Below are 12,692 nucleotides of genomic sequence, written 5' to 3'. Positions count from 1 at the left end.
GCCTGGTTCTACAGACAGGGATCTGTATGGGCATAAAAGGGATTGTATGTATGATGTCAGATTTCATAGACGTCATAGGACTTTCACATAATGAATAACTGAGTAAGCATGTTTGGGCTCTCACAGCTTATCTCCATATACAGTACATGGATCTCCATATATGGGTACCAGGGGTCTCCATATATGGGTAACTCTTCCGATATACATCACTGGCCAGTTGGCCAAGACATGGCGCAACCTCGCCCTTGAGGTCGCTTGTCGCCCTGAGGCCGCTTGTCGCCCTGAGGCTTCTTACTATATATAGTTTGATAGCAGTTTATATTGATGTCACCCTGAGGTGTCTTACTAGTATTGTTTAGCTTTCCGCAAGCTGTTATAAATTATGACTGTAATTGTTGTCTTGTTTCTCTCCTCCAGGAGGCTCTGGAGACCTATGCCTTCCTGGTGTTCATGGTGTTCTGCGTGGTGGGCGCCGTCTACCTGTACGCCATCCTGCCCGAGACCAAGAACAAGACCTTCATGGACATCAGCCAGAGCTTCGCCAAGATCAACAAGATCCCCGTCCCGCGGCCGGTCCAGGAGATGGAGTCGGTGCTGTCCATCAAACCCGGCAAGGAAGCCTGCAGCGAGGAGGGAAAGGGCGTCGCCGCCGCCGCCGCCGACGTCATCGAGATGGAGAGTTCCTTCTGATGATGGGATGGAAAGGACACGTGGTTGTTGTCACGGGGACAGGGTTGAAATCCTATAGCTGGCATGGATGCCATGGGCTCTGGCACCCTGGCATGACGTTCCAAACATTTTATACAGTTTTCTACAAGTTTTCTTGAGGATCGGCTATTATTTGAAAATTGTCAAAAAAAAAAAAAATCGACTATTTGCGAGTCAACCTTTTTTTGCTGCGCAGTTGAGATGAGAGGGCAAAATGCGCTGCTCGTCCCAAAACAAGGCTCACGGACACGGAAGCCTTTCCTCTCGACAACACTATACAAAGGCATAATATCTTTGGCTATCAAGTTGGCTGTCAAATCAGTGATCCTTTTTGCCATGTATCACGATGTGGAGGTTTGTACTGCCTCTCCTCGAGTAATGAGTAATACGCATACTTTGAGTTGTGTTTTATTGTCAATTCTTGACAAAACCATTGCACACGACGGCGACGCTGCCATTAACAAGCAAGCTTTCGTTTCAAGCATGCACAAGGCAGGAGGTAAACAAATGCTGTCTGCGCCGGTCTTCAACGTTTTCAGGCCAAGGACCCCTTAGCTTAGAGAGAGATGAAGCAGGGACCCCTCTACATATTGTATAAATGTGTGATGGAGATTTTCATAGATTTCATACATAGATTGATAGACTTGTTTGACAGCACTGTCATCAGTCTGTTGGATTCACGTTAATGTGTATTTTATTTAACCACTTAAATCGTTGATATTTTGTAAACTTGACCTTTCACCATGTACTTGGTCTGCTCTTTTTTACCTCTACACCAAACCTATTTTCCGAAAATAGACGATCTACAAGCTTTCAACGACTTGTGCTGCGAGGCGTTGAGAGCGGCGTTGAGAGGGATGCGAGGGTTCAAGTTGTTAATTTAAAAGAATTATCCTATCACACAAGGATTTGGGGGCCCGGGCCCCCTGTAGTATCTCTGAGGACCCCATAGGGGTCCCGGACCCCCTGTTGAAGACCCCTGCACTAGCGCATACATGCCTGCACACAGACATGCAACACACACCGTTCCTCTCCCTTTTGGAAGACATTAACGCTTATAAAGTTTTTTGAACAAGCCATTAAAACATTTTCGAGTTTCTAGACGAAAATCCAACGACTTTCACATCCCTAGTTGAAACATTGTTTTCTTCTTCTTCTTTTTTTTTACATAAGACTATTTATTTAATGACTGAGATTCAATGGTCATCTTAATGTGTAACATTCTTTTTCAATGTATAGCAACACTGTCTGTCGTTATGTTTTATAAACTTTTCAACTAAGTGCAATTTTCTGTTTTATACAACTGATGTAGACCATGTACATCGTTTTGTATGTACATGGCATATTATACTGTATATATTCCCAAAGCCATTGAAGGAGATCTGTCAGTGATAAGGAGACCCTCTGTAGGCTTCTAGCTGTATAGTGTCTGGGTTACAGTACAGTAGCTTCTGCCCGTCACTGTCGGGCAGAAACCTCGTATCTCCAAGTTTCAAATTAATGTAAATGTTTTCACTAAGCAAAGCCCGGCTTCATCATACAAGGCCGTCGAACAAAAAAAGTGAAAACTGCAGATCTACAAGCACACAACTGTGCTTGTAGATCGGCTGTTTTCACTAGTTTAAATCATTTTCAAATGAAAAATGAAAAACGAACGGTTTTGGACATACAAGGTCATTCACCCGACAACGAAGATAGCCACAGAGATCACAGTAAAGCAGACCTGGGACAGTTTCTTTTAGAGTTTCTCCAAGTTGAAAAGAAGGCCATGCTTCTTCACCAGATGGCTACGGCCCGGAGGACACTGGGATCTGAGCATCATCACGCTATCAGTGTGCTCTGCTGTACGATGTGGTGGACATAGTACTCAACTCTAGCAGTCAAAGTATGGAATAGTGCAGTGTCAGACGTTTTCACGTCAATGACCCCCCCATCTCAAAAATATTTTGTGCCAGGGACCTCCAGAAGCAAAGATCTGATCTAAAAAATATTATGTATATTTAAAGATTTGCACAGTTATTTAATTTGTTTTAAAGTGATCTACAATATCTGCTATCTTTTTGAACATTGGGGGCACTAGAAACAGTATTTCTGAAAGGGGGGCGTTGATTGAGGTGCTCTTATATGCTGGTTTAATATATTAATTGTGTCTCCATATCATGGTCAGTATCATGGTCAGTATCATGGTCAATATCATGGTCAGTATCATGGTCAGTATCATGTCAGTATCATGGTCAGTATCATGGTCAGTAGGCCTATCATGGTCAGTATCGTGTCAGTATCATGTCAGTATGTCAAATAAAAACTACTTAAATGTTAGGGAGGGACTATAGTGGAGAAGAGATCCAGTAGAACTAAATGTAAGCCAATTACCATGAGGGAGTGGGTTGTTGGCTGATTTACCACTGTTTCAGGGTTGTGGCACGAGGCGAAGCCCAGTGCCAAACAACCCTGAAACAGTGGTAAATCAGCCAACAACCCACGACCCTCGAATGGTAAATTGCTTTTCTACCACTTCTACCATATAAATGAAAGAAAACACAGTTGTAACTTGCAATGTTATTCAGTTACAACCATTAATTGTTTCAGAATACGCATAGTGGGCGGGGTCCATGAGCCAACTCAAGGTTGTTGACTGATTTACCACTGTTTTAAGCCAATCAGAATCCAGTATCCACAAAAAGTGGTAGAATGAGTCATGCAGGGACGTGCTGGACCCCTGATTCAGCCCGGGAAAAAGAGTTGGAGAGGCCCTCATTGCGTGCTATAGAGAGAGATCTCTCTGCTACTTTGCCATTTCAGATCGAGACAAGTGACAAGCCAGTGGGCCAATTACATGAGTTATATTTCGTCGTTGTCGGGTGGAAACCTTGTATGTCCATAACCATTTGTTTTGTATTTATCATTTTAAAAATTATTTAAACTAGTGAAAACAGCCGATCTACAAGCACACAACGCCTTGCACCGCGAGGCGTTGTGTGCTTGTAGATCTGCTGTTTTCACTACTTTTGTGCAACAGCCTTGTATGATGAAGCAGGGCTTTGCTTTGCGAAAGAAATTACACATTTGAAACTTGGAGATACAAGGTTTCTGCCCGACAGTGACGATTTACTTCGTTGGCCGCCCAGCCCCCAAAATGGAACGAAGGCTGACATTTTATTTTTAATTTTTTCCTAATGGCCGGCCTAATGGTCCAGGCCAGGCCAGGCCAGAATGAACCGGCCGTTCGGGAGTTGTCCCGCTTTTCCCAATGGCCAGCACGTCCCTGGAGTCTTGTTATGCTTGATTGTGTGGGTGTGGTGCTGACACACCCACAGGTTGTGATGGTATGACAAATGGGTTTACAGATGTTGTAACTTTACAGGTGCCGATGGCCGAGTGGTTGGATATGTTTTACGCCTTTACGCTTCTGGTCAGACTGAATTAAATGCATTTCCTTTTTGTAAATTGTAGACTGTCTGATATGCTTGATATTTATGTTTGATAACAACACAATTAACGATTTAATAAAAAATGAAAACCATTAACCTTGATGTCCCTATGTTGATGCTGCCTACTTCCATGGAGAAGGAGTCTACTATGCTTTCCAAATATTGTAGCTTTCAGTATCATGGTCAGTATCATGGTAAGTATTATGGTCGGTATCATGGTCAGTCTGTACATGTCAGTATCATGGCCAGTATCATGTCAGTGTCGTGGGTCAGTATTGTGGTCAGTGTCATGGTCACTGGTCATGATCAAGTCACTATCATGATAGTATCATGACAGTATCATGTCAGTATCATGTCAGTATCATGACAGTATCATGTCAGTATCATGACAGTATCATGACAGTATCATGACAGTATCATGTCAGTATCATGTCAGTATCATGACAGTATCATGTCAGTATCATGACAGTATCATGACAGTATCATGTCAGTATCATGACAGTATCATGTCAGTATCATGACAGTATCATGACAGTATCATGTCAGTATCATGTCACTATCATGTCAGTATCATGTCAGTATCATGTCAGTATCATGACAGTATCATGTCAGTATCATGTCAGTATCATGTCAGTATCATGTCAGTATCATGACAGTATCATGTCAGTATCATGACAGTATCATGACAGTATCATGACAGTATCATGACAGTATCATGTCAGTATCATGTCAGTATCATGTCAGTATCATGTCAGTATCATGACAGTATCATGTCAGTATCATGTCAGTATCATGACAGTATCATGACAGTATCATGACAGTATCATGTCAGTATCATGACAGTATCATGTCAGTATCATGTCAGTATCATGTCAGTATCATGTCAGTATCATGGTCAGTATCATGGTCAGTATCATGGTCAGTATCATGTCAGTATCATGTCAGTATCATGACAGTATCATGTCAGTATCATGTCAGTATCATGTCAGTATCATGACAGTATCATGACAGTATCATGTCAGTATCATGTCAGTATCATGTCAGTATCATGTCAGTATCATGACAGTATCATGTCAGTATCATGACAGTATCATGTCAGTATCATGTCAGTATCATGTCAGTATCATGTCAGTATCATGTCAGTATCATGTCAGTATCATGACAGTATCATGACAGTATCATGTCAGTATCATGACAGTATCATGTCAGTATCATGACAGTATCATGACAGTATCATGTCAGTATCATGACATTATCATGACAGTATCATGACAGTATCATGACAGTATCATGTCAGTATCATGACAGTATCATGTCAGTATCATGTCAGTATCATTTCAGTATCATGTCAGTATCATGTCAGTATCATGACAGTATCATGACAGTATCATGACAGTATCATGACAGTATCATGACAGTATCATGTCAGTATCATGACAGTATCATGTCAGTATCATGACAGTATCATGACAGTATCATGTCAGTATCATGACAGTATCATGACAGTATCATGTCAGTATCATGACAGTATCATGACAGTATCATGACAGTATCATGACAGTATCATGTCAGTATCATGACAGTATCATGTCAGTATCATGACAGTGCAGTATCATGACAGTATCATGTCAGTATCATGACAGTATCATGACAGTATCATGTCAGTATCATGACAGTATCATGACAGTATCATGTCAGTATCATGACAGTATCATGACAGTCAGTATCATGACAGTATCATGTCAGTATCATGACAGTATCATGACAGTATCATGTCAGTATCATGACAGTATCATGACAGTATCATGTCAGTATCTTGTCAGTATCATGACAGTATCATGTCAGTATCATGTCAGTATCATGTCAGTATCATGACAGTATCATGGACATCTAGAGAAATTGCAATTTGGGAAATTGCGAGTGTGGTTGCCTAAAAAGTTACCTTACTCTTACATCACTAAAAGTTACTCACTATATATGGTGTTTCCCATTCAAAGTCAATGGGAAAGGTCAGATACCTAAAAGTTACCTTACTATATATGGTGTTTCCCATTCAAAGTCAATGGGAAAAGTCAGATACCTAAAAGTTACTCACTATATATGGAGTTTCCCATTCAAGTCAATGAGACTAAGAATTGTAAAAACTGCAAAATTCCCCAGAGTAATAATGTGGTTGCCCTGGCAACCACACTAAAGAAATTGCAATTTGGGAAATTGCGAGTGTGGTTGCCTAAAAAGTTACCTTACTCTTACATCACTAAAAGTTACTCACTATATATGGTGTTTCCCATTCAAAGTCAATGGGAAAGGTCAGATACCTAAAAGTTACCTTACTATATATGGTGTTTCCCATTCAAAGTCAATGGGAAAGGTCAGATACCTAAAAGTTACTCACTATATATGGAGTTTCCCATTCAAGTCAATGAGACTAAGAATTGTAAAAACTGCAAAATTCCCCAGAGTAATAATGTGGTTGCCCTGGCAACCACACTAATTATAGATCAGTATCATTTCAGCATCATGTCAGTATCATGGTCAGTATCATATCAGTATCATATCAGTATCATATCAGAATGATGTCATTGTCAATGTCAGTATCTGGTCAGTACCATGGTCAGTGTCATGGTCAGTATGTCAATATCTGGTCAGTGTCATGGTCAGTATGTAAGTGTCTGGTCAGTACCATGGTCAGTATGTCAGTATCTGGAAAAACAGATCTCCAACCACACAACGGTTGTGTGCTTATAGATCGGCTATTTTCACTAGTTTTGTGCGACAGTCTTGTATGATGAAGCAGGGCTTTGCTTTACCAAAAGACGTACACATTTGAAACATGGAGATACAAGGTTTCTGTCCAGCGGTGACGATATTTTAGTGATTATGTTGTGAGGGAAACGTTGAGGTAATAGCCATTTTGGTTAACTGACTGAAAATAACTTTGTACTTCCACGTTTAATTTTTTTTTCTTTCAAGTGTCCAAATAAATTCCAAATATTATCAAATTATCTCGCGGCACCCCTGGACTACCCCTGGTATAGGGTATGGGCACTGATGACGCGGATGAGAGAACTGATGTGACGCATCGCTACTGACTATTGAGCGCTACCAACTGCCCCCTATTATCTCATCATCAACAGAAGTCCCATTCAGACTGGTTGTTGAAGACCCTGCATGTTTTTGATTGATTGATTGAAGAATTTATTAGAAGTTTGCAATAGAAAAAAGTAGTTTCACGACAGTACAAATTACTGGTACAAGGTCAACTAAAGGGAGATCCTAGAAAGCCGAGACTTATTTCCACAGGAACCACATTTTAAGTATCTCATCATATAACATTGAATGACAGACAAATTGAACATAGTACTTTATCTAGGATAATATCAATTTCAAAAGCAGAAAAAGCATAACATCAAATACAAAGGCAGAAAAAAAGGGGTGGGTGGAAGGAGGCTAGGGATTTGCTCTCCTTTAATGCTTGTGGAAGGGCATTCCACATGTTGATGGTGTAGCAGGAGAACGAGTTAGAGCCTTGTTTAGTGTTATATCTACGTTGATGATGATTAGTGGAGCTGCTTCTGGTGTTGTGATCGTGAACATCCTTGACCTTTTGGAAGTAGCTTGTCAGGTACATGGGTATCTTGGAGATGTAGTGTATCATGTACTCCAGGCCCATTGCAAGAGGCGAGCAGTGAGCTTTTGAGTGTCCAGTGAGTGTGTGTTTTGTGTTATTCCATTTGTATCCTGTAATCCTGTAAATCCTGCTATAGGCTACATAGATAATAGTACTAAGGTTTGGTTCGCTATAAACACAAATAGACGGGCAGCTCTATGTTGTGAACATCATTGTTCCGGCTGTGGCACCAGCATGTGTTTGTGGCCCACGCATCTGACAACCTGGCACCCAGTCAGCTGACAACCTGGCACCCAATCAGCTGACAACCTGGCACCCATTCAGCTGCAAATGGGTGGGCTGTGTGCATTTTCAGAGCATGTTTATTTTAATCAATCAATTGATTGCATTCCGGTGTTGATCAATGGAATTAATGCTTTAAAGGGGAAGACCACCCATTTTCAATATTGAACTATGTCATTGCGACCGTAGGTCGCTACTTACTGTAGAAACCACCACAAAGTGTAACTCCGTCCGTCCGTCAGTCCGTCTGTCTGTCACACCTCACACGTCACACTCTTGCCCTGCTCATATCTCCGCAACCATTGCCCCGATCCATGCCAAATTTTGCACACACGTTCCTTACCTGCCAAACTACAACCTCCAAGGACCCCCGGAGCTCCAGGGACCCCCAGGTCCCTGGGGGACCCCCAGATGTAAAAAATGACCAAATGTGCTAAACTGACCAAATGACCACCCCAACGGGGCTGCTCACGGGGAATTCCCGGGGACCACCCACTCCTGGTGCTCCAGAATGGATGCAAAAGTGGTGGCGCCCCCAGTGGAGGACCCCCTACACTGCAGCTCACATAAAATGCCGTAATTCCGGCTAGGAGCGACCGGGACAGCCGGGGCCGGTACCTATTCGTCCGCCTTGCCGGCGCGGAGACCCCACCCCTCATTTCTCACATGGCCCTCTTCTAGCGCCACCATGAGGCCGATTCTTGCAAAACACATTTTTGGACACTGCTCCTACAATTTTTGCCCTAAAATCACGCAAATCGGTACACAGTATGTCTACACTCATCCCATCAACATGAATCTCTCCCATATAGCGCCACCTCCAGCCCGATTTTTAAAAACACATTTTTGGACACTGCTCCTACAGATTTTGCCCTCAAATCACGAAAATCACTACACAGTATGTCTACACTCATGTCATCAACATGGATCAGGAAGATTTTGGCAAAACACATGTTTGCCCTATTTGTGGAGATAAGTGACCTACGGTCGCTTATCTCCCGATTAGGGAGTCTTACTGGTTAATCTAACTTAGAGGAGTTGTGTGGAAATAGAAAAAAAAGTTCCCCCCCTTCTGCGTTGCCTAGAACTGGAAGATTGATTTTGGGGTTTGTATTGTAAAGTACAACGGTGTGATGTCATCAAGTTGTACTTTACAATACAAACCCCAAAATCAATCCTTGTGTGTGATTTATTTTCTCCTTTTTTATATTAACCACTTGAACCCTAGCGTCCATATTCAGAGAACTTTATCCAAACATAGCATATCTACAAGCTCGTCTATTTTTGGCAAAGAGGTTGGTGTAGAGGGGGAAAAGAGCAGACTAAGTACAGAGCGAAAGTCAAGTTTATTAAGTATTGACAGTTCAAGTGGTTAAATATCTGAAAACACAAATTGACATGAATCCGAAATACACTGTAATATGGAATCTATGAAAAGGTTGTGGGGGCCCCTGCTTCATCTCTCTCTCAACTAAGGGGTCCTCTGCCTGAAAACGTTGAAGATCCCTGACGTAGATTCTTTCCACTCCCGACCGGATCAGAAGCCTGAAATTGCTACTGATCCCAAGCTACATTGTTAGTGTGTGTGTGTGTGTGTGTGTCTGTGTGTGTGTGTGTGTGCGTGCGTGCGTGCGTGCGTGCGTGCGTGCGTGCGTCTGAACATGGGAACATTAACCTTGATGTCCCTGTATTGGGGATGTGAGCAAGGCGAAAGGGGAGTTGGGTCTAAATCCATGGTTAATGCAAGCTTTGCGGTTAAGCCTCATAAATCAGCCAGAAGTCCTCCAGGAGAGACAGCCGTCAGCGTTTAGTGCAGCATTGAGAATGCTGGATGGCTGAATAGAACACTTGTACTGTACGACTGGGTTTGCGACCAATGAAGTTCAAAGTTGTTTATGCATAATAGTAGCCTGTCACTCAGCCTGAATTGCATTTCGTTTCACTCCATTATTCAGTCTGAACGTGCTTTCATCCAAGGCAGTTTCTGGGATGGGCGTTGCCAAAGAGGCAGTCTTCTGCGATTGGTTCGCCGTCTGACCAACACAACAGTAGCAAAGCAGATGACATAGTGTTGTTATGTGGCTGGCTAGTGGCTAGCCTGTTGCTTGCAACTGGCTAACCAAAGAAACAGGCAGAATAGGAGCGCTACGAACTAGTAATCAAACGCAACATAACATGTCTGCTACTGATGTTTCATAGCGAGATCGATACGATCGCAAATTACCGCGGCGGGCGACGCGATGTTTATGTTTGGGAATGTGCGGCACGGTCGGCAGCGGCGCTGGGTTACTTGGAAACGCACATGAGTTCAGGGAAAACCCCACCCACGCTGCTCACAAGACGCTGATTCACAACGCTGATTCGCCGTACGGATTTCCAAACGAGGAAAACCTCTTCAATGACGGCACTTCCAGACTACCTGATTCGCCAAAACAAAATTTTAAAGGGGTGTGGCTAACGAGTCAGGGTGTGGAACCAGGCTAGCATAATCATTTCAAAAGAAAATAACATCAATGATGGGGTTATGACACGAAATAGCCCCATGCCTGCCACTGGTCCATTCTTACATTCACAATTTGGGGGGTAAAAATGTGTCAACAACTGTAACTTTTAAAAAGTGCGAAAACAGCCAATCTACAGGTTCCCAAGTGTCAGCTGCAGTAGATCAGCTATTTTCGCTAATATTGTCAAAAGTATAGGTATGAGCTTATATGTTCTTAAAGGAGTAGTTCACCCCCAAAATGACTTTTTTTCTATTGATTAGTCACGCCGTGGAGACTAGAGTTCAATAATATTTTTTTTGGTTTTTGTCACATTCCTAAGACAAAAATTGGATTCGAGTAAATTTACCCCCATTGATTCCGTTTCGAAACGGGTCCCCATCCGGAACGAATGGGGGTAAATGTATTGTTATCACATTTTTGTCTTAGGAATGCGACAAAAAACTAAAAATATTATTGAACTCATCAATTGAAAAAAAGTCATTTTAGGGGTGAACTACTCCTTTAAGAAAATGCCCCCTATCCGGTTGTTGTTGTTGTTGTAAGATAAAATGCACAAACATGTACTTCCACACCTCAGCCAGAACAATTATGATCAGACAGTTCCAAAGCATAAGATTCCCAATTATATGTGTTGCATTGCAGGTACACGGTTTGGTCGTCGTCACTTATAGCCCTCTGTGTGATGTTCCTCTTGAGGAATCCCTCCATGCGACGGCATTAATTAACCCATTTAGAACGGGTACACATTATTGTGTATCATTATTTTATGCGTTAACTATTGAAAAATAGCAGATATACAAGCTCACAGCGCGGCACCGAGTGCCGCACTGTGAGCTTGTAAATCTGCTATTTTTGAAAGATCTTAAAAATTCGAATTTTGACCCGATTCTATAAGTGTCTTTTAAATCCCCCTAAGATTTTTTGAAAAAACTATGTTTCTATGTCAGCAATCTGGCTAACCATCGTCAAAGAAAAGGTCCTTTTCACTTAACTGGAGCTCAGTTAGTCTGTTCTTGAGAGACTACTGTGTCAGTGGTTCTCAAACTTTTTCATGTGAAGGACCCCCAAAATGATATGTATTTGGCCATGGACCCCCATCTCAAAATATTTAGTTCCAGGGACCACCCAGAAGCAAAATTTGAGTTACAAACGTTCGCTTTGAAAATACATATATTCAAAGATTTGCACACATTTTCAAAAATAGCAGATCTACTTGTAGATCTGCTATTTTTCAATAGTTAAAGCATAAAATAATTCTAGGCCTAAATGGGTTGTTAATGAACATATCACAAGAAGGGCACCTGGTGGCTGCCGCTGTGAGAGTAATTAGATTCAACACCATCGGTATTTGATCTTATTGTTTGACACCCTCAAAACCCTTTCCCTCACCAGCAGAGGTTGTTTAAACCCATTTAGGCCTAGGATTATTGAATGCTTTAACTGTTGAAAAATACCAGATATACAAGCTCACCGAGTGCCGCGCTGCAAGCTTGTAGATGTGCTATTTTTGAAAAGTCATGAAAATGTGTGAACATCCTTGAATATATGTATTTTTAAAGCGAACGTCTCACGTAACTCAAATCGTGCTTCTGGGTGGTCCCTGGAACTAAATATTTTGAGATGGCGGTCCGTGGCCAAATAAATATCATTTTGGGGGTCCTTCACATGAAAAAGTTTGAGAACCACTGACACAGTAGTCTCTCAAGAACGGACTAACTGAGCTCCAGTTAAGTGAAAAGGACCTTTTCTTTGACGATGGCTAACCAGATTGCTGACATAGAAACATAGGTTTTTCAAAAAACCTTAGAAGGATTCAAAAGACACTTATAAAATCGGGTCAAAATTCAAATTTTCACAATTTTTCAAAAATAGCAGATCTACAAGCTCAATAGTTAAAGCATAAAATAATGATACACAATAATGTGTACCCGACCCGTTCTAAATGGGTTAATTGCCTTGTACCATTGCCCAAAGAGACATGATACGCGTATACGCACGGAGTGGCTGTGGAAACAACCCTATAGTAATAGGTGTGAGCACCTGACATAAATGGCTTTAGAGACACAAGCACCAGGGTGCTGTGTAGTTAATCCTATTAGAAAACTTTGGAAAGGAACACAGCTTTGATAAATTGAG

At 41.8% G+C, this 12,692-nt stretch overlaps 1 protein-coding gene across 1 annotated transcript in view; it reads left to right on the top strand.

Moving 5' to 3' along the window:
- slc2a9l2 (solute carrier family 2 member 9, like 2) overlaps window positions 1-3,125 on the top strand; it is a 359,618-nt gene extending 356,493 nt beyond the window's left edge. The window contains exon 13 of the mRNA XM_080728471.1: window positions 418-3,125. Coding sequence (XP_080584597.1) covers window positions 418-690 — 273 coding nt within the window. The 3' untranslated portion in view covers window positions 691-3,125. The remainder of the gene's footprint in view (window positions 1-417) is intronic.
- The last annotated feature ends 9,567 nt before the right edge of the window (window positions 3,126-12,692 follow it).

This window comes from Nannobrachium achirus (assembly GCF_963921795.1).
Source record: "Nannobrachium achirus genome assembly, chromosome: 6".
NCBI classification, from domain to species: Eukaryota; Metazoa; Chordata; class Actinopteri; order Myctophiformes; family Myctophidae; genus Nannobrachium; species Nannobrachium achirus.
The sequence above is the reverse complement of the archived record's forward strand: the minus strand, read 5'-3'. Positions and strand labels throughout refer to the sequence as shown.